The sequence below is a fragment of the Prionailurus bengalensis genome, chromosome B1 (genome assembly GCF_016509475.1).
Source record: "Prionailurus bengalensis isolate Pbe53 chromosome B1, Fcat_Pben_1.1_paternal_pri, whole genome shotgun sequence".
Taxonomy (NCBI): domain Eukaryota; kingdom Metazoa; phylum Chordata; class Mammalia; order Carnivora; family Felidae; genus Prionailurus; species Prionailurus bengalensis.
In genome coordinates, this window is record NC_057344.1 from 166,311,092 (window position 1) to 166,334,676 (window position 23,585).

At 39.2% G+C, this 23,585-nt stretch overlaps 1 protein-coding gene across 3 annotated transcripts in view; it reads right to left on the reverse strand.

The window, feature by feature from the left end:
• The window catches only part of ATP10D (ATPase phospholipid transporting 10D (putative)), a 108,517-nt gene that overhangs the window by 31,807 nt on the left and 53,125 nt on the right, over positions 1-23,585 (reverse strand). For 2 of the 3 annotated variants that reach the window (XM_043572722.1, XM_043572725.1), the window contains 7 exons: positions 19,998-20,104; positions 19,584-19,715; positions 19,051-19,178; positions 18,677-18,929; positions 10,713-10,951; positions 3,126-3,314; positions 88-697 (listed from right to left, as the gene is read on the reverse strand). In XM_043572722.1, the coding sequence (XP_043428657.1) occupies positions 88-697; positions 3,126-3,314; positions 10,713-10,951; positions 18,677-18,929; positions 19,051-19,178; positions 19,584-19,715; positions 19,998-20,104 (1,658 nt within the window). The remainder of the gene's footprint in view (positions 1-87; positions 698-3,125; positions 3,315-10,712; positions 10,952-18,676; positions 18,930-19,050; positions 19,179-19,583; positions 19,716-19,997; positions 20,105-23,585) is intronic. The other variant, XM_043572724.1, reaches the window with a different exon arrangement.

Below are 23,585 nucleotides of genomic sequence, written 5' to 3' on the forward strand. Positions count from 1 at the left end.
ACTTGCTTGTCTTTATAAAACCATCTGGAGTGGCCTTTGAATTTCTGAGCCCTTCATATCCCCGCTTTCAGTTCTGTATGAACTCACCCGGGGAAGCCACAGAGAGCAACTCCATGATTACAGAATCTGCACCCTTTGTGTATACCACGACTTGGTTGGAAAGGGGGTGTCGAACAACAACAGACATTCTTTTTCTTACTGAGTCGAAGGGCAGGATGTGCAGGAGTTGAAACGTTAATGGCCCCAAAGCAGCGAAGTCCACCATGACCTGCTCTGGTGTCCGGGACCGTAAAGTGCATTGGTAAGCCCGGGCGGCATACACCAAGGCCGCTTCGTCTGGGCTCTCAGCCTCATAACACAGGCTGGAGGCCAACGGCTGTCCAGGGGAGCATTCCACCTTGCCATCGGTGAGGCCTGCATCACAGTTCTGTTTCTCAGTCTCTGTAGGGCGAGCAGAATTACTAGAGTCCCGAGGGCTCTTGCTAGTTTGGGAGACCTCTTCCTCCACAGGTGAAGCCAGTTTCATCCGACTAAAGAGAGAGAGTCTGCTCACAAAGGCACTTGGGATCCCAGAAGATGGCTCTTTCCCACTGGCAAGTGACGGCGAACTTGATCTTCGCACAGACAATCTCTGGAAGAGGTTTTTAATCTCTTCCAAGGACTTGATAGGCATTCCACTCAGTGATGAGAGTCCAATCTAGGGAAGACAATTTGGGAGGGTCTCCATCATATAGTCAAAAGCAGTTCATAACCATGTTGAAGTCAAACCAGGAAAAAAGCAGGTAAGAATTACCCCTCCTTAAATAACTAGCAGCCTGCTTCTTCATACTTAAAACTGCCCCAGAAAAGGGGTGCCTGGGTGGCGCAGTTGGTTAAGTGTCCGACTCTTGATTTCAGCCCAGGTCATGATCTCAAGGTTTGGGAGGTTGAGTCCCGCATCAGGCTTCATGCTGGCAGCACAGAGCCTGCTTGGGATTCTCTCTCTGTCTTTGTCTGCCCCTTCCCTCCTCATGTTCTCTCTCTCTCTCTCTCAAAATAAATAAACATTAAAAAAAAAAACTGTCCCAGAAAACATTAACAAAAATTTAAATGGCCATAATGAAAAAGATGTGCTAACGTTGATGGCACTAAAAATTTCTATAACCATTTAGAAATAAATTTGGCAAATAATAGCAAAAGATATAAAATGCCAATATTGCCAGCAGTGGGCATATTAAAACAATTTTTCCTAATGAATAACTTAAAATATAGGTGATCCATAATCTTTATTATGTACATCCTAGCAATAGCAATTTAAAAATTATAAGCGAATTAAGTATTCAAAAATAGCAAAGCGGAAAAATCTTCCTGAAATGTTATACAGTTGTTACAAAATAAAGTTTATAAAGCCTATGGGGTAAAATTGGTAAAGATTTAAAATATAAAATTCATGTGAACAACATAAAAATGAAAATTGTATGAACATAAGAACAAATGAGTGATAATATGCATTTAAAACATTGAAAGAAAGCTAAAAGATTAACAAAATGGGCTGTTTTCCTCTTTTATTTTTCAGATTCTATAAGATTGTTACCATGACTTTTTCTGTTGTTTTAAAAAGGCCAGTGAACAAAGTCACTTAAAGTGTTATCAGCAGAAATTATTAGCTTATTAGCAGAAATTCACAGTGAATGTGAATTTCTATTACATATTTTTTTCTAATTTGTAGCCTTATTTCCTTTTCTAGCTCTCAACTTTTATCAGTGATTAGAGTTTAATATTAATTATGAAGGCCAATTAAACCCTAAAATTTTCTCATTCTGAAAAGCCCAAAGTATGGAAGTGTTTTCCTAAACATTATTAATCTTTGGATAGTTGGAGACACCTATGCTGGTCAATTTTCAGACTTATCAGCAACTCAGAAATGAAGAGAAACAACCACAGATGAGGTTTTCATATTCCCGACAGATTCTGATTAACTTATTAGTCATGATCTATCATTACCTCAAAATATCATAAAGCTTAGGCTTTTATAGCTCTAGAGATTTTCTTTCAGACAACAGCATATCCTATTCTTTGGGGATAAGGCAACAACATTTTCAAACAAAAAAACACCAGAAGATGCCTACTTTGGATACAGATGCATGAGAAAAACTGTTACACGAGGAGGAAAAAATATCCAGTAATTTATTCTCTAAGTACATAATCACTTTCCAAAGAGCAACTCTCTTAATTGAAAACGTTATAAAAACAGTTTTCTGATAAAAGCTTAATTGGAAATAAGTTATTTTTATGGTAAAGTTGACCACCTCTGAATTTGCCAAAAAAAGATGATCTGATGGGAAATTAAAATGTAACTGGGTTGTGCTGCAAACTGAATTTAAGTGGGTGTGTGCAAAAGGGAAGAGAGTTCTTCGCACGAGGAACACAGCACAGCATGTGGTGAATCACCAGTCTTTAAAACAAGTTTTTCTTTTTAATTGAAAGTGAATTTTTCCATAAATTCTAAGCTACAAATAGGCCTTTTAAATCTAGCTTTTGTGGGAACTGCAGAATCTTGGTACACTATAAATGTGCTGGATTTTAAATTGAGTTAGAACTAACCCAACTGGTACATGAAAAAGGTACCCCATCGTGAAACATGATAATGAATCTAATACTTTAAATTTTGCCTGATGTAGTGCATATGACGTTGGAGGTCTCAGAAGCCTCAAAGAAGCTTTGATTGGGTAAGGAAACTGCAAAATGAGCACAGCCACATTCCACAAGAACCGTTCTCATCAGCTATCCTTCTAGAGGCAAAATAGTAGAGCAGCACTGAGTCCTATTTCATGGGTTCAAATCCTGCTTCCCCCACATACTGGCTCTGTGACCCCAGGATAGTTACTTAACCTCAATGGCAAAATGGAATATTGGAGTAATATTACCCAACTTAGGAAGTTGTTCGGAGGATTGCACATGTTAATACCAGTAAATCACTTAGAACATATGTCCGGAACACAGATTAAGTGGTGTGTGTTAACTGCTATTATTATTATCATTAGTAATAGTGTTAATTATTATCTACATAACAAGGCCAATACAAGTACATTTAAACCCAAAGTTCTCTTCTAGAAGGTGATACTTGTTTGCATTAGAGACTTTACCTTTTGTCGTGGTTGGTTAGGAGCAGAAACCACTACAGTGTTGCAAATTGCCAATGCAATAAAGAAGTCAATGATATACAAAGTCTCCAGTGGTGGATTTGGGGCAGTCTCATCTAGTGGTGTAAAAAGTTGAGGTGTAATCTGATTAAATTTGTCCAAAAGCCTGGTGTCTGGTACCACATCTGTTTCCTGAAAACCCAATTAGAAAAAGTGTTGTTATGTTAAGTATCTAAAAATGAGAGCTTTAAATTTACATGAGAAGTAGCTTTTATAACCACACTCTATGCACAATGAGATAGTAAACTTTACTCTTCTAAAAAACATTTAACATGGCATCATGGGAAGTGAGAATAGGAAAATAACAGACCAAAAAAAAAAAAAAAAAGGAAAATCCAGAATGCACAATACTGATGGAGAACACCTTGACTATTAACTTAAATTCAAAAGGAGAGGGGCGCCTGGGTGGCGCAGTCGGTTGAGCGTCCGACTTCAGCCAGGTCACGATCTCGCGGTCCGTGAGTTCGAGCCCCGCGTCAGGCTCTGGGCTGATGGCTCAGAGCCTGGAGCCTGTTTCCGATTCTGTGTCTCCCTCTCTGTCTGCCCCTCCCCCGTTCATGCTCTGTCTCTCTCTGTCCCAAAAATAAATAAACGTTAAAAAAAAAATTTTTTTTTTTAAAAAATTCAAAAGGAGATAGGAACAATGCCTTCCACCAAAATCTAGTTGACTGTTTTTCTATTTTGAAATACATAGTTGACAAAAGTGAACTATTGGGAGTTCATCAAGATAAAAAGCTTCTGCACAGAGAAGGAAAAAAAAAATCAACAAAACTAAAAGACAACCAACGGAATGGGAGAAGATATTTGCAAACGACATATCAGATAAAGGATTAGTATCCACAATCTATAAAGAACTTATCAAACTCAACATTCAAAAAAAAAAAATAATCCAGTGAAGAAAGGAGCAAAAGACATGAATAGACACTTTTCCAAAGAAGACATCCAGATGGCTAACAGACACATGAAAAGATGCTCAACATCACTCATCATCAAGGAAATACAAATCAAAACTACAATGAGACACCCCCTCATGCCTGTCAGAATGACTAAAATTAACACAAGAAACAACAGGGGTTGGTAAGGATGTGGAGAAAGGGGAATTCTATTGCACCGTTGGTGGGAATGCAAACTGGTGCAGCCGCTCTGCAAAACAGTATCGAGGTTCCTCAAAAAGTTAAAAACAGAACTACCCTATGACATAGCAATTGCACTACCAGGTATTTATCCAAAGGATACAAAAATACAGATTTGGAGGAGTATATGCACCCCAATACTTACAGCAGTACTATCAACAATAGCCAAACTATGGAGAGAGCCCAAATGTCCACTGACTGATGAATGGATAAAGAAGAGGTGGTATATATAAACAATGGGATATTATTCAGCCATCAAAAAGAATGAAATCTTGCCATTTGCAACAGCATGGATGAAGCTGGAGTATATAATGCTAAGCAAAATAAGTCAGTCAGGAAAAGACAAATACTGTATGACTTCAGTCGTATGTGGAATTTAAGAAACAAAACAGATAAACATATGGGAAGGGGGAAAGGAAGAGAGGGAAATAAACCATAAGAGATTTTTGTTGATAGAGAACAAACTGAGGGTTGATGGAGGGGGGTTGGTGGGGGGTGAGCTAGATAGGTGGTGGGCATTAAGAAGGGCACTTAGTTATGATGAACACTGGATGGTGTATGTAAGTAATGAATCACTGAATTCTACTCCTGAAACCAACATTGCATTGTATATCAACTAATTAGAATTTAAATAAAAATTTGAAAAGAAAAAAAAAAATACAGTTTCCAGAGCATCCAACAGCAACTGATGATTCATCTAACAACTGATGAGTACCACCTCTTTTAAAAGTGAGGACATTATTCATACCATGTTATTTTATGGTTAATACAAAACATTTTATAGTTCAAATCATTACTATAATAAAAACAAAAACAGAAACAAACAAAAGAACCTCTCCAAAATAAACATTAGTATGAGCAGGCAAACATATATAAAGAATATTACCTAGTAATATACATGACATTAATGAGGGTTCCTCCAAGAGATTTTTCTCTTTTTTTTAACATTTTCATTTTATTTTTTGAGAAAGAAAGAGAGCATGAGCACGAGAGGGGCAGAGAGAGAGGAAGACACAGAATCCCAAAGCAGGCACCAGGTTCTGAGCTGTTAGCACAGAGCCCGATGCAGGGGCTTGAACCCACGAATGTGAGATTGTGACCTGAGCCAAAGTTGGATGCTCAACTGACTGAGCCACCCAGGCGCCCCTCCAAGAGATTTCTGATCATCAAATATATTGGCAATATATGCCCTGTGCCCTCCTCTTAAAGATTCTTAGCATAGGGTGGTTCAGTCGGTTAAGCGTCCAACTCTTGACTTCAGCTCAGGTCATGATCTCACGGTTCTTGAGTCTGAGCTCCACATCTGGCTCTCTGCTAACAGCATGGAGCCTGTTTCAGATCCTCTGTCCCCCTCTCTCTGCCCTTCCCCTACTTGTGCTCGCTCGCTCTCTTTCTCCCCAAAATAAATATTAAAAAAGTAAAAAAAAGGGGCGCCTGGGTGGCTCAGTCGGTTAAGCGTCCAACTTCGGCTTAGGTCATGATCTCACAGTCCGTGAGCTGTCAGCACAGCTCAGAGCCTGGAGCCTGTTTCAGATGCTGTGTCTCCCTCTCTTTCTGACCCTCCCCCATTCATGCTCTGTCTCTCTCTGTCTCAAAAATAAAAACGTTAAAAAAAATTGTTTTTTAATTAAAAAAAATTAAAAAAAAATATTCTTAGTACAAATTAGCTCTAAGAAGTTCTGCTATTGAAAAAACTACATATCCATTTTAACACAGTGCTTCTCACATTTACTGAAGAGTACTAGTTTTAACAAAAGAAAGTTGTGCTAGAAAATGGTTTATAAAACAGTCACATGTAGACAACTGCTTTAGAAATTTTTCAGATGAATCAAAAGAGGCTTCATCAACTACAAATCAAATTTCACTAAAATGCCATTGTATTCTAGAGAAGTCGTGCATGTAGTCGGTTGGCATACTGACTGCAGGAAGCCAGGAGAGGTGATTTAGAGATAGGAGAAAACGGTGGAGATGTGAGATGTGTGATATTAGGCTCAAAAGACCATGGCTTGTATTTTATGCTTAGTTTGGGGAGAACTAGCGTAGGCTTAATAAGAAAACAGCACAGGCTGAAAAATCGCATGAGTTTGAGTTTAGATCCTGGACTCACTGCATAGTCGCTGCTATCCTCAGGCAGCGTGCTTCACTCCCCGAGCTTCATTTCCTTCTTCTGAGTAATGGTAAAAATAACACCTACCTCACAGGGTGGCTGTATAAAGTCAATGAGATAATGAGTGAGGTGATACCCGTACAACAGGAACCTATAGGCAGATCACCAGGCTCACAATGGGTCCAAACTATATGCTGTCACAAAGCATTCTCAAATTTCTATTTAAATACATCAACATCTACTATCCTGTGATATGAGACATAGTTTGGTGGAGTTCATAGCCACTAATATCCTGATGGCTGTTCACTAGTGAGTCAGCCATATTTCCTCATGCATCTCACGTACACAGTAACACTGAGCCAGTGTCTGGGCCCTCAGTTACTCAGAGAATAATCCTTTCCTCAGGACCTCCTTGCCAAAGTCAATAGAAGACAGTGGTAATGTTTGAGAGACTTCTTTCTTACTCAATGCTTAGTCAGCAAGGGATGCTTGGGAAACTCGTCACATGATATTTGGCAAATATACTGTCATCTATTGCTTGTGAGATCCCATGAGTTAGAAAATATTTCCAGAGGCATCTCAGAATGCTAATGTGCACTAAGTGAAAAACAAAAACAAAACAAAACAAAAAACAAAAAAACATTTCAGAGTGGAACTCTTAAGAAATGTTTAAAAATTTTTTTCTAATATTTATTTATTTTTGAGAAAGAGAGAGAGAGAGAGAGGGAGAGGGAGGGAGACAGACAGAAAGACACAGAATCTGAAGCAGGCTCTAGGCTCTGAGCTGTCAGCACAGAGCTGATGCGGGGCTCGAACTCAAGAACCACAAGATCATGACCTGAGCCAAAGCCAGACACTTAACCAACTGAGCCACCCAGGCGCCCCTCTCTAAGACATGTTTAAATATCAATTTAAACTTAGTGGCTTTCCTTCGAATCATGCTTCCTGTTTAGTAATTCTCGGCCACCTCCCCCACCTTTTCTGGCTTTATTTCCCACCTATGTTTATCAATTACTGACCCTCTCTCTTCAGGTCCATTTCTCTTACCCCAATTTTCATTTTTATTGCTGCAAAGTCTAGGTCTTTTGGGCTTGAGGTTGCTTTCTTTTCTGCTCTGTAAATCCCTCCTTATTAGTTTAATCCTAACTCAAGTTTTACCTCTTTTCTGCAGCCCTTCTTGATCCCTCCTCCTCCCTTGAGAGTTGAACACTCCATTCTTTGTGCCCTCACTATACTTTGGGTTCACCCACTATTACTGCATCTTTAATATAGGATTGTTTTTATTTATTTTTATGTCTGCCTCCTCTGCCTAGAAACAAAACTGAAGGATAAGGACATGTCTTACTCATTTTACATCCCTGTGTCTAGTATTTTGCCATTGTTTTTCATTAATCTATTCATTCATTCATTCATTCATTCATCCCATAAATATTCATTGTTGCATCTATGGCATCAGGCACTCCTCAAGGACAGAGGGATGCATAGGACAGATACGATCCTGGCTTGCGTGCAGCTCACATTCTAGTTAGGGGAGATAGCAGATATAAAAACTAACCTATAAAACAACCTATAAACAAAAACTAACAAATAAGATGCTTCTAGATTGAGACAGAGAGAGACAGGAGGAGTGGAAAGAACTCTGGATTAGGTGGTAGGGAAGGTTTACTGAAGAGGTGACACTAAAGCTGAGATCTCAGTGACAGAAAGGAAAGCCACATAGAGATCTAAGAGAATAGTCACCTGGGTAGAACAAACAGCACTCCTGTTGAACAAAAACATAAAGAGGATGAAAGAAGCATAAACAACCTTGGCTTACAAAGAAAAGGTCTCTATTTCTAAGTAGGTAGTATGAACCCAGGAGCCTGGGGCTTCAATGACAGGTTAATTCCCAAAGCTTGGAATATTTTTGCCAGCAGCCCGCCTAGGATCCTTACTCCCTGGCTCTTAACTTGCATCTCCATGCAAGGTGCTAGCTTACAATTTTCCATTTCTAGACATCACAGCTCTCAGTGTGCTCTCAAGCTGGTGCTCTTAACCTGGGCTCCACTGACAGGCTTCTGGAACTGGATGCAAAAATTTAACAGATGCTAATTTTTCAGGTCAAAGAACCGATAGCTTTCTCAAAATAATCTTTAGTCTCAAAAGGATAAAATCAACTTGTCTAGAGCAAGAGTGAGATGATCTCATATTTCAAGGAAGACCTCTTTATCCTATATATAATGGTGTGGTTTCGAAAACACAAAACACCCCCAGTGCATCTTTACAATCAAAATGGCACATGGCATTGAAATAAAGGGCAAGTGAAAACAAAATGCACTGAGTGGGGAGGCTGAGCCTGTTAAGCAGCCTTCACTTAACAACCTTCAAAACTACTTTATTGAGAATGGACACATGAGTCCCTGAGACAGATCTTGAGAATTCAAGATGTTAAGTTCTTGCTCTTAAGGAGCTATTGGCATATTTCAGGGGCATAAATAAGGCCTGCGTAATGAGAACTAAGGAAGGGAGGGAATGGGTACACAGAACTCAGAAGCTGAGAAAAGACAGTCTGGGAAGTCTTCAGAAGAGAGTATTTAACGTAGTCTTACAAGAAATAAGTGTTTCGTTAGATTTGGTAGACAGAGGTAGGTTGCCAATGGGAAGAAAAAAATGTTAGATGGAGAAAATGGTACAGATAATAGAACAGACTTTAAGAAACATCACTTTTTTTTCCAAGGAGATGAGGCTAAATCAGGAAACTGAGAGGGTGGGTAGGGCACAACCCCACTGGGTCACCAATGTCCTATTTCCAAGTAAACATGGGTCAACATGTGGTTAACTCTGTGTGGGTGGAAAATGTAAAAGATCAGTACAGGAATAGGTAAAAAGAGAAAAAAATATATATCTATTTCTGATACAGCCTTATAGTGAATGCACAGAAGAGGCTGTATGCATTCTTTTCCTATTTTCCTTTCAGAAGTTGGAGAAAAAAAATTAAGCCTAGATGTTTGGAATAGTCTGACATGTGGCCAAGATACAATATGACAGGTGCTATATCTTCAGTGCCACAGGAATGAACTAAATGAGTTGCACGGAAATGATTACCCTCACTCCTGAAATTTTTACTGGCAACTTTGAAAGGAGCCAGGAGATTCCCTTCAAGGCCTTTCCAGAACAAAAGAGACCACTGGCATCTACTCAGATCACATCTCTGCTACGAAAACCATACAATAAATTCAGTGCAGACACACAAAGTTCCCCCAAAGTGGATTTGTTCTTGTTACGCCACCTACTTTAGACCAGTTGCCAGTCTCAAGCCTGGGGAATCCTCGTCTTGGTAAACCACAAGAGTTAATGAGATGTGGAAGGCAGAAAGGGCAGCTGAAGGTTTACAGAAACAATTCTAAGTACAGCAAAACTTTTGAACTCTGATTCTTTCATGTAAGTATCATTCCTCTTTCTCATCTTCCACATGGCCCTCTAGATTTTTCTTCAGCAAAATGGGTTTGTCAATGGGTATAACTAAACAGCTTCCAAAACTTCCCTCAGGAACTCAAGTGATACCCAGATGAGCTCTAAAATAGAAATATCATAAAATGTCATTCTGAGGACTCAGAAAGGGGAAGAGGACACAGGTCTGGTGGGACTGGGGGGAAAATGCAGAGAAAAAAGGCCTTGGAGGGTAATGACAGTACGTATGTCATTCAGACATACTTAGCTATCTATGAGATAACTCTGGAAAGCTTTGCTGGTTCTGAGAGTGAGTCATGGTCTGTAACCCAAGGCAGCTGTTTTTGTTTTTGTTTTTCCAGAGAGACAGAAACAGAGACAGAGACAGAGAGAGAGAGAGAGAGAACGAGAGCATGAGCATGGGGGAAGAGAGTCGGGGGGGGGGGGGGGGAAGAGAATGGTAACCAGGTTCCAGGCTCAGTGCAGAGCCCAATGCGGGGCTTGATTTCACAACCCTGAGATCATGACCTGAGACAAAATCAAGAGTTGGACACTTAGCCAACTGAGCCGCCCCAAGGCAGCCTTCTTTAGGCTTAGACACCATTGGCCCTGATCAGAAATACTATGCTATTTCAGAAATGATACACTATCTCTCAACACTGAAGTATCCCACAAATTAGGAAGCTATGATACTGTTTGCTTACATTTCTAATTTTGTGCGGGCAACTACACTGAACCACAGTTATGTAGTCTCTTCTCAGGTAGAAAAGACAACAGTGTTTGGCTCTGTCATAATTAGGGGGATGTTCTTTCATTATTCATTATAGATATACAAGATTCAAGTCACATATTCACACTTACAATGGGGCTACTGAAAGCAGCCTGTCTGGAGTGAGGCACTTCACTGGCTCCTTCTCCACTTCCCACAGCTAAACAGCTCCCAGCAAGATGATTCAAGAATTTACTTCCCAAGGGCCCATTATGAACTGTCCTGCAGCTGGGGGTCCTCGGTTTTGTCATATTGGTGAGGGAGCCGCTGGGAGTGTCCATGGAATCTTCATCTTCAGAGGCAGCTTCCAGGTAGGACTCTAACCTCTTGGCTGAGCGATAAAAAATCATACTGGGTCATTACCTGAGAAGAACCATTTGCAAACTGAATATGTCAGACATTTACTTAAACAGCTGTTCCACACCATCTCCTCCCTTTTCAAAAACTGCCCTCCAAACTCCCCTCTCCAGATTCCCTTCATGAACTTACCTCGTTGGGAAAAGTAAAAGCAATCAGACAGCAACTCCCTTCTTATCCTATCGTCAAGTCTACCAACCTATCCACATCTGTATCTAAACCCTCCTACTACTATGGATAAAGTTTCAAATGCCAAGCTCTCCACTCATGATCTGCCTCCCACTCCTCTGGCCTTCTCAAGGACTTCACGTTTACAACTTTCCCCTCCTTCGCTTACACCAAGCTCCTCTCAACCAATCTCATGGCTTTCTGTCCCTGTCTGTCCACTGACACTGCTTTTGGCAAGGTTGCCCATGAGTTCCACATTATCAAATCCCATTACTGCATCTGTCCATATCGTATATGCATCCTTAGCAACATCCAACAGAGGTGACCGTTCTCTGCTTGAAATGGCTCTTTTGGTTTCTCTGACACCATGTGTACCTGTTTTTCCTCCTACTTCAGTGGCTATTCCTTCTTATTTTCTCCTGCTATCTTCTCCTCAATCAAATACTGGGTTGCTGCAGGAGCTCCTTCCCTTCTCCACCTATACACTCTTCCTTGGTGATATCACCTGGTCCCACATTTGAAATGCCAACTCTGTGCACATGATTTTAAACCTGTATCTTCAACTCCAACTTCTAACTGGAATCCAGACTCCTATATATATCCAACTCTCCACTTGATACTTCTAGTTAGATGTCTATTCGGTTCTTCAAGCAGATTATCTGCATGGCTAACTCCTTTACCTTTCTCAAGTCTCTTAGCATGTCCCTTGTCAGCAGACTTTGCAGATATAACCACTTCAGAGCTTACCACCATCTACACACTATAGATCTTATTTATTTTTTGAATCATCGAGTAGAATATAAACTCCAAAAATGCAGAGAGTTTTGTCTGTTTTGGTTTGTCTGTTTTGTTTTGCTGTAAAGCATCACCAATAGCTGTCCATTATTTATCCAAAATATCTCTAATATCTCGAATTCTCTCCATCTTCATTACCTTAACCCAAGCTACCATCATCTCTCAACTGGACCAGTGCTAACAGCCTCATAACTGGTCTCCTTACCCCTCGGCATTCCATTCCTTAACCAGTAGTTACAGTGATCTTCCTAAAATATAAAGCTGATCACATTACTCCTGCACAAAATTTTCCTTATGTTGGCTTACATAGCTCAAAATGATCTGACCTTTGCTGATCTTCTCGAAGTTTCTTGCCCCTTCCTCCTCCACATGTCCACTAAAATCCAGCCTCACTGGCCTTCTTTTCTTACTTTGAAAATTGCCAAGCTCATTTCAGCCTGAGAGCCTCTATACTAGCTGCTGCCTGTAACTGGTAGGTTTTCGCATCTGAACTTCAAGATTATGTTATTCAGATCTAAGCTGTAACCCTTAGAAAGGCCTTGCTCCCCTACCCAATCCAAAATGCCTTCCAATCATTCTATATCATATCATCTCATTTTAATTCTCTGAAAAGCACTTTTCATTATTTATTTTTCTTGATTTAAGAATTAATTTATTTGTGACTATTCAACAGAAGCTCTGTGAGAGGGCCCCTGTCTGCCTTGTTAATCATTATGTCCAGGAGTACAGAGTAAACAATCAGTCAATGTGTACTTGCTGAATTGCTAGCTGCATTCAAGCCAAGTCTAGCTACTTAGAGTATGGCTTTTGGCAAGTTAATTTCAAAATAAAAAATATTTTCATATTCTGTTCAATAGTTTGTATCTGTATTTTTCAAGGACAAAGAGAAGCTAAGAGGCAATGTTGTGATCCAGAGTTCTAGAACCAACTCTTCCAAAGACTCAGTGTTTTCTAGGAAATCACTTAACTCTTCCCAGGCCTCTGTTTTCTTACTGGCCGAATGAACAATTTGGATTTAATGACTTTAAGATCCTTTCCAGTTCTGCAAGTTTCAATATATTCTCTGACTAAATAATACAGAATGCTTCCCTGTATGGCCTTTCAGCTTCAAAAACCCATCCACTTACTGAATCCCAAACATACTGAAGTTCTCCATTTTCACCTGTGCCCTTGTCCAGAATATCCATTCTCTTTTTCTATGCTTACATAAATCCTCAACATCTTTTTTTTTTTTTTTTTAAAGGTTTTTTTTTTCAACGTTTATTTATTTTTGGGACAGAGAGAGACAGAGCATGAATGGGGAAGGGGCAGGGAGAGAGGGAGACACAGAATCAGAAGCAGGCTCCAGGCTCTGAGCCATCAGCCCAGAGCCCGACGCGGGGCTCGAACTCACGGACCGCAAGATCGTGACCTGGTTGAAGTCGGACGCTTAACCGACTGCGCCACCCAGGCGCCCCTCCTCAACATCTTTGAAGGCTTAGTTCAAAGGCCAGTTCCTCAATGGTGACCTCTGTAACTATACTGGCCCTCACTCCCTGGGCCTTTAAAGCTTCTATCTACTGAATGTACTGAATGTTACTATGCACCAGGCATCTGTCTCATTTAATAACTAGGACAACCCTCTGTGGCAGATACTATTAATACGTCAATTTTAGTAATAAAGAAATCAAACGAATTTTCCCCATTTCACAAAAGTAATAATCATCGGTCTTACATCCAGTTCTAGAAAGTTCACAGACAGTGCTCAGAATGTTATGTTCTGAATGCATGTTAGCATGATATTCCTTATAATTTTACACCAATATTCCCTGCTTGATTTCAATGAGTCCATGTATTGTAGTTTAAACATGTATCAAATGAATAATGAATGCATGTTTGAATAGACACATAAATGGAATATCCGTAGAATCAAGGGAATGTTGTGGGGTAGGGACTTGACATTTATTGAGTACTTCCTGGGGCGCCTAGGTGGCTCAGTCAGTTGAGCGACTGACTTCGGCTCAGGTCACGATCTCATGGTTTGTGAGTTCGAGCCCCGCGTCAGGCTCTGTGCTGACAGCTCAGAGCCTGGAGCCTGCTTCTGATTCTGTCTCTGTCTCTGTCTCTGTCTCTCTCTCTCTCTCTCTCTTCCCCTCCCCCACTCATGCTTTGTCTCTGTCTCAGAAATAAATAAACATTAAAAAAAAATTTATTGAGTACTTCCTGTTCATCAATCATCTGTTTAGGTCTTTATGTAAATATCTGTATCTAGATCTTCCCTTTTCATCTTAAAAATAATGCTACCAGTTAGGAACTATCACTGTTTCACTTTGCAGGTAAGAGAGGCTAAGAGCCAGAGAGATTAAGTACTTTGACCATGGTTAAACAGCTAGTTGGGGGTAGAGTTGGGATTTAAATGTAGGTCTTCCTGACCCTGAAGCCAGTACATGTATCCACTATGTTATATCTCCTTGGCAGTTACCTGTATAGGTTTGTTCAGTCATTCTCAACAATGGGTGAATTTGTCCCCCAGCGAACATCTGGCAATGCCTGTACACAGTCTGGTTGTTATAACTGGGGGAGGAGTGCAATTGGCATTCAGTGGTCAGAGCCCATGGAGGCATCTAAACATCTTGGAATGCACAGAACCGCACCCATCTCAAAGAATAATGCAGCCCCAAATGGCAATAGTGCTGAGGTTGATAAATCCTTGAGTAGCTAAAGAAACTTATTGGTGATGTGATACCATTTTAAAAATAAATAATTACAATATTACAAAACCTATAGAAACATAAAGGCTTATACTTCAGGAATTTCTCCTGTATATCATTAGGGAAATCAGTCCTCATGCAACTGTGTCATTACTATAATGCCAGACAGCTCACCCCTTAGGACAGGACAAACTTGCTCAATAAATAACTCTGGAAGAGTGGACTCAAGAACACATGCAGCAACCTTTAATCATTTTGTAAAAAGCTATGGGAAGGAAATGGAACAGTAAAGCTATAATTTGATTCAGAAAACAAAACTATAGGTGTAATACTTGTAGACTCAGTGAAGGTTTTTCAAAAATTGGGTATGAGATGGCTCAGTCAGTTAAGCGTCCAACTCTTGGTTTTGGCTCAGGTCATGACCACACAGTTTTGTAAGTTTGAGCCCTGTATCGGACTCTGTGTTGACAGTATGGAGCCTGCTTGGGATTCTCTCTCTTTCCCTCTCTCTCACTGGCCCTCCCCTGCTTGCATGCTGTCTCTCTCTCGAAATAAATAAACTTAAAAAAAATAAAAAATTGGGTATGAGAAAGAAAAGCTTATTACTATACTGATAAACAAAAATTTATCCGGGGCGCCTGGGTGGCTCAGTCGGTTGAGCCTTTGACTTCAGGTTAGGTCATGATCTCAGAGTTGGTGAGTTCAAGCCCTGTGTCGGGCTCTGTGCTGACAGCTTGGAGCCTGGAGACTGTTTCAGATTCTGTGTCTTCTTCGCTCCCTGCCCCTCCCCCACTCAGGCACGTGCTCTCTCTCTCTCTCTTTCAAAAATAAGTAAACATTAAAAAAAATTTTTTTTAATCTATCCAGCTGATCATGCAGACTTTTCATATGTCTCTTAAAAAAGGTTTCAATTAGTTCCATAAATGCCTCAGAGTGGGGCAGGAATTCTTGCTTTCCAATTCACAGGAGAAAACGCAAAGTATGTATTCTTCTATCAAGGTAGGTACTGATTAGATGCTAGGTTAACTACTTTAATTCTCTTTCTTATTTAATCCCTAATCTTCTCTTTTGAATCCTCCTTCAAATATCTAGTAACCTGTTCAGGCCCTATTACTTACATTTATTTGATATTTGGAAGAAGTGAGCAAAAATCTGTGGAACAAAAAGTTGATCATACTTTTCAATGTGCTCCTCAAAGAGCCCAAAACAAGGGTGAACAGCACAATGTGCACATGGATTTCTCCCAACTGTATCATCCCCCTATCCTCCAAGCATTTTGCTATGAACTAATCCCCCAAACATTTCCAGCATCCCGACTTTCACCTGCTCATAAACAGCACGCTCAGCTAAGCTTCGGCCAACTGTATCATCCATGTATCCTTGATACACACAAATATTTTATTCTAAACTGATTCCTTACGCATTTCCAGCATTCCAAAAATTTCTTGCCCAATATCCTTCTAGGTCCCAAACCTTGATCAATGCTAAAATCACCTCCAAAACACCAGATTTTCATCCTATGAGACGAAGTGAGATATTTTTACGTTTCCATGCCTGTTTTCCATATCGGACCATGAACTCCTCAAAAGATAAATCTATTTCTTACTTTGACAACTGTAATGACAAAAACAATGGCAGCTCATACTTACAAAGAATTTATTCTGTGCCATGCTTTGAGTGGCTTTTCATGAATTATCTTCATGAATACTATTATGGATCCTTTTTAGTGAAGCCCAGAGAAATTATGTAACTGGCCCAGAGTCATACAGCCCATAGGCAATAAAGATGGGAATCAGATTCAGGAGGCCTGATTCCAAAATCTTTGTTCTTGGAAACTACTAAATGCTCTCACCATGTAGATCAGATTCACAAACCGCATCATAAAGGCACTCTCTAGACAAACCCAAATTGAGAAACATTCTACAAAATCCCTGAATAGTGCCCTTCAGAACTAGGGTCATCGAGAAACAGAAAGCCTTAGAAGCTTTCAAATCTAGAGCAGTCTAAATGAGGACTGTCACATGGTCTTCTGGATGGGATCCTCAGACAGAAAAAGGTATAAACTAAAGAAATCTGAATAAAGTATGGATTTCAGTTAATAATGATATCAATATTAGTTTATTACTTATCATAAATGTATTATACAACTAATGTAAGATGTTAATGACAGAGGAAACTAGATAGGGGTGTATAACGGAACCCTCAAAAGCATCTTTGCAACTTTTCTATAAATCTAATGCTATTCTAAACTAAAAAGATTACTATTAAAAAAGACATTCTCTTTCAGTAATTTTTTAAAGGATTGCTTTAAAATTTTAATATACACATAAATCACCTGGGAATATTGTTAAATGAAGATTTTAATTGAAGTTTTAAAGAGGAGCCTGAGATTCTGTGTTTTTAATACACACTGAGGCGTTGCTGATGCTACTTAGTTCATTAACCAAATTTCTAAGTTGCAGGGTTTTTTTTTTTTTAAGTTTATTTATTTAAGTAACCTCTACACTCAGTGTGGGGCTTGAACTCACAACCTCAAGATCAAGAGTCATAAACTCTTCCAACTGAGCCAACCAGGTGCTCCTAAGTTGCAAGGTTTTAAAACATAAAATGGTGTCGTCAGATGTGTTTAGTTCAAATGCATATGTGCACGGGGCTATTTCCTAGCAGTGATGTTTTTTATGGACAGATCTCCTAGGCAGTGATTTTGCCCCCAAATCCTGAAGGGTTAACTAGCTTTAATTTCAGTAAAAATAATATATCTTAGGGTTAAATCCTGGAGAGAAGTAGCCCCCACTACTCCCTCCTTCATCAATCAGAGTGTGTATACATGTCCTTATTTTTAAACTATTACAGAAAAGAGAGCAGGATCTCTGTATGTATGTGTAGTAGAGAAGTGTTTACAGGCGAAGTTGGTACCTACAGAAGCAGTGCAACACTCCATGGTCCACAGACAGTTCAGTCATGATAGCATGTGATTCTCAGTCTCTTGGTACCTTCTCTGCATAAAGGGCTATAGAAGAGAAGCACTCACTGGGCCCAAGTGTGTGCTCAGGAACTGTGGCGGGAAAGGGCTGATATCAGCCCTGTTAAATGCTACAAACACAAAATTTGAAATGCTACGAATACAAAAAAAAGATGCGATGCTCCTCATCACATATTTTGTGAAACACTACATAAGTTACTTGAAAATAGGGATCTACATAGTCAACTATTTTGGAAGACACTCCTCTCACAAACAGGTGTGAAAGTTTAGCTAGTGAGGTTCACTGCAGCATTGCTTACCACAGTAAATATTGACAACCAAAATTAATGGTGGATTATTTACATAAATTTTGGCAATTACTACAGTGCAATATAGCATAGCCTCTAGAAGAGTAAGGAGAGAACAGAAAGGCAGTCACGATGAAGTCTTCAGAAAAATGGTTTAAAAGCAAAAGCACACTGTAATTTCATTTTTGTTTAAAAAACATAAAGCGTACAAGAAAAAGAATCAAAAGAAATGTACGAAAATGTTACAGTGGTCTACTCTGGTGGGGATTACTTATGGCTTTTATATTTTTCCTCATTTAGCTTATCTGAGATTTTCTAAAATATTGTTTTTGTAACAAAAATGCAATAAAGAAGATAAAACAAGGCAGAGTATCATCATATCCAGTATGACTAGCTATTTTTTTACATTTGTGTAGTGATTATGTGATAAACATTCAACATTTTATCCCTTGCATTCACAGGTAACAATAAAACCTGGCTTAAAAATGTATGTGCCTAAGAGAAAATACAATGTATTTAAAAAAAAAATTTTTTTAAGTTGATTTATTTTGAGAGACACAGAGAGCAGAGGAGGGGCAGAGAGAGGGAATGTCAGGCAGACCTTGCACTGTCTGCACAGAGCCTGATACGGGGCTTGAACAGTGGGATCACGACCTGAGCTGAAGTCGGATGCTTAACCGACTGGGCCACCCAGGTGTCCCTAGAATTATCAAACTTTTAAGTGGGTGCCAAAAAGCCCAATCTTCAGGTTGGTTTTCACAGAAACCCACACTTACCATTTTCTTCATGGCAATAATCAAAACCTGCCACACTACATCTTCGAAAAACCATCTTATTCTCAGTGAGAGTTCCCGTCTTATCAGAAAAGAGGTACTGAATCTGCCCAAGGTCCTCGGTGATGTTCAGCGACCGGCACTGAATAGTAGAATCCATTTTCTCATTGTAGAAATCCACATCACTTTGAATAAAATATATCTGTCCAAGCTTCACAATTTCAATGGAAACATAGAGAGAAATGGGAATCAAGACCTAAGAGGAACCAAGCAATTTAAAAAATATTAGAGAGGGAAAATAACGGGTGAGAAACCAAATGTAGTTGGATTAAGTAACAAAGTCCTCAAAAGTCTATGATGAACTCAACATAAATTACCTGTAACAAAATGATCATGGTCCAAAACATATAGAATCCTGCCAACACTGGTGATATGACATGTCCATCAGGCTCCGGGATATTAAAAAATATTATGTTTTCATATCTACTCAACCAGATTCCATGACCTTTCAAAAAACACACAGACATCAAAAGAAGGCTACATATACACTATGTAAATATAGAACTTCATTCCTAAAGAGGAATAAAAGTATTTATTTTGGTTGAAGACCCATTGTTTATTTTTTAAAACAAATTAAAATTCAAAAGGCTCCAAATTCTCCTGTCTCGGTCTCTCTTTAAATCTCTTGCCAGGTCCCTTTACTACTGTGGCCCCATGTAACTGGGTATAATCAACATTCATGTTTTTCAGATCAGAGATTGAGAAAGATAAAGATGTGAGGAAAAAAAAATGAATAGCGAATGAAACCTCCTTTACAGAAGTCAAATATTCATCAATATTTTGAAAATAAAATACTTTTAAAGAAATACCTTGCTGAAAAGACGTCAGCAAAAAAATCAAATTTACCTACCCAATGCACCAGTTAAACACATCACAAGCAAAAGTAGGACACACCAGAGGACATCTGTATTTGCTCTTCTTTCTAATTTGCTGCGTTTATACCTTGGACCACTGTTGTTCAGCATTGCTTTGGTTTCATGGCCTACGTAGGTAACATGTCAGAAAATTTGCAAATTAAAGCCAGATAGCAAATAACATATTTTTAAATCTCTGTGGCAGATAATTTAATAAAGAGTAATTGCACAATAGATTTTGTTAATTTAGTTTGCTTTTGTGATCCATTTAGAAAAAGAGACCGAGGATTAAGTTTACGAAGACAAAATTTCCTTTCTGCTTTTGTAGACTGCATTTTGAATAAATGAAAAATGTTAACTTGAAGAAAAACACAGAGGAGACAACAGTGAAAATCAGAAGTGTAACTAACCTGCATAAACCACGATGCCCACAACAGCCTCTGTGTTCCTAATGGTGCATCCTCTAAGTAATAAATTTTCTTTACTGAGACCCACGCGTTCTCTGTTGGAATGTTCTCTATAAGAAAGATAGCATAGAGATTCATCTTTAAATAGCAAAAGTGGGGATGTAAAAATAAAAATCATGCATTCTGAGTTTTCTTGACTGGAGTATTAAGTCAAGCAGGTCACAAGAAAGGTTTCAAATCTCTGGGGCCTTTGATTTTCTTATCTTGCTTTGGCTTGATAAAAGATGCAACAAGTCTCAACTACCATCATTTTCTATCATTCCCGTTTGTCAACTTCTCATACTACAAAACCTCAAAAAAAAAAAATTCCAAATAAGGAACCTACTGCTAGTACAAACTGTGTTTCAGGTAACTTAGTAACGGACAAGGGAAAAGTTCTTGATAGAATTAGAAAAATTCCATTTTCAACCTGGATGGAATCAAGGACTGTTCTAGGGAATGGTAATTTGTGGCTGCTAAACCCACTAGGTGACAGCCTGAGGATTTTATAATGAAAGAGCATGGCTGACAACACCAATCTTAATAGAACCACCAATGGGACAGAGGACATCACAGGCCTCCAGATGATACACAATAGCAAGTACCTATTTCCACAGGTACCTAATGAAGCATCTCTAACAGCAAATCCACCTGGGGTGGAGATCAAGAGATACATGAAGCCTTTGAAATTGTATGCAATATTTCCTGCATGTGTGTGTGTGTGTGTGTGTGTGTGTGTGTGTATCATTTTGTAGAAAAAGAAATTATGTCCTTCATCAGATTTGAAAGTGTCCCTGGACAGTTTATAGGAAATCAGATGGCCAGAAAACAATGTTCACTACCACCACGAGGATGCAGCCTGGTAAATGTGGTAAACTGTGATGCGGCTGGGGGGGGGGGGGGGGGTACAAAACTGGCAAAATTATGAAATAGTTAAATCTGGGTGAAAGCCCATGAGTGTTCATTATATTTTTCTTTTTGCTTTTGCCTGTTGGAAAGTTTCTGTAATAAATGGTTTAAAGATAATCAAAGCAATTACTTGATCAAGTTACAACAGTGGCAAAGATAAAGAGCAAAATAATTGGACTTTTTTTTTTAAATAAGCAAAAGTAATGTATTTCACCTATTTTGAAAATGCCCTCTTAACTTCAGCATTAAAATTAGGTTGCTTTCTAAGCAATATACTTCAGTTGATAAGTTGTTTCTTCTTTCTTAAATATAGGAGAACTGTAATTGTTATCTGGTATCCTTGCTACCTGCAATTACTAAGGAAAACTCTTCAAAGAAGGATACCACAAAGGAGGAAGAAACAGATGTGTCATTTCACTCCTATAATTTGCAAACACCTTATTCTAGGAGATCTATGTTTATATGCTTTCACATATGTGGTTTTAGGTACAAAGAGACAACTATAGTGTAGTGTCCTTGGGTTTAATTTAATTCTGCTTCCTGGTTTTGCAGATGAAAAATTTTTTATATAAAAAAATTTTTTTAACGTTTATTTTATTATTGAGAGACAGAGAGAGACAGAGCATGAGGATGGGAGGGACAGAGACAGAAGGAGACACAGAATCCAAAGCAGTTTCCAGGCTCTGAGCAGTTAGCACAGAGCCCAACGCAGGGCTCGAACTCACAAATGGCGAGATCGTGACCTGAACCGAAGTCGGATGCTTAACCAACTGAGCCACCCAAGCACCCCCGCAGATGAAGAATTTAAGTTCAACAGTAACATTTCTATGTAGTGTTCCCAGGCAAGCCCCACACAATCCTCATCAATATAACATTCATTATCCCTAGAGCCTTTATAGGAACAGATTCAACATAGAAACCATTTCCAAAGTTCCTCAGTAAGATTTAAAATTCCTACCCCCCCCCCACCAGATCCTTATTTTTCACCATTACATCACTCTAGGTTACTAGTTATTAGATCAAAGCCTAACTTCTATCATAATAGCATCTGCCCAAATATTAAACAGGTCCTGCATTTGACAGGTATATGATATTTGGCACTTATGATGTGAGACCTCTGGACTCTATATGAAGCACTGACTGTCCACATAGAGCTCTCATCCCCTGAAATCACTAGGCAACATCTATTACAGGCCCAGCATTCCCACTCAGATGCTGGGAATAGAAAAACACACATAGTCTTGCCTCCTGTGGTCTAAGGGGAAGTGACTGATACAGAAATATGTAAGTGTAATAATTATAGATATTATAATAGAAACTTGATATTCAACATGCACTGTGGACACAAATAGGGAGAAAGCTCTACCTGAGAGTAAGATCAGAGAAGGCACCATATAGAAAGTGAGCCTGAGCATCTCAATTTTTGTTGATTTTAGAAAACAGACCACAAAGCAGGTAAAGGATAAGGAGTTAGCTTAGTGGATAAAAATAATTCCACAGAAAAATCACTCTATCTACCTGGGCTGACTCTATCATTCAATGCTTCCTTGCAAGTTGCTGAAGCCAGCTTAATAGAAGCTTCAACAGAGCAGACCCAGGAAAATCTAATTACTGAGGAAGACAGAATCTGAGGGAGGGAAAAGAAGCAGAGAGCAGCTTTAGTTGTGGATTCCAAGAGAAAGGCAATTCCAGTGGTCAGATCAGACTAATCAGAAAGTAAGGCAGCACAGTTGAAGCAGACAGACATCAGAGGAGCCCATCACGAATGGAAAAACCAAAGAGCAGGTGAACGTGGCATCAGAGAATCCAGAGGCAAGTGATAATTAGGACAGCCAAGAGGCTAGTGGGGCCTTAGAAGTAGGTAAGGGTTCTAGGGCAAGACTGAGTACTCACAACAGCAAACGATGTTCCAATGTGTCTATTAAGAAAAAAAAATATGTCCAAGGGGGATGAAGAGAGAGGCTGACAAGGTAGACTAGGAGTCCAGTTCCAGAAATTTAGTTAAGGCACTCACTTATCTGCTTTCTATTGCTTTAAATTAGGTTTATTTTCAAGAAATTATATAAATCAAACCATAGAGTATATATTCTTTCCTGCCTGGCTTGTTTCACTGAACGTGACATTCAGAGATGCATCCATATTTTAGCATGTAGCACCAGTGAATTCCTTTTGCTGAATTCCCCCTGCAATGAATTCCATACACTCTATGGATATAAAATTTGTTCATCCATGCTCTTGTTGATGGTATTTGGCTTGTTTCCAGTTTTGGACTATTACAAACAAAGCTGCTATGAATATTTGTGTACAGACTACTCTACCGAGAAATGTTTTATTTTCTCATGGGTAACTACCTAGGAGTGGAACACCCAGATCATACAGTGGGCATATGTTTAACTTTTTAAGAAGCTTCCAAGTTGTTTTTTAAAGTGGCTGAATTGCTTTATATTCCCACAAGCAGTAAGTGGGCACTCCAGTTCTCCTACTTACTCACCAGCACTGGGTATAGTTGGGTCTTTTGAACTGTTAGTAGTTGTAGCTCTGTGGTTTTAACTTGTATCTTTCTATACAGCTATTTGTCACCTATATACGTTTTTTGGTGAAGTGTCTGTTCAAATTACTTGGACTATTTTAAAACTTATTGTT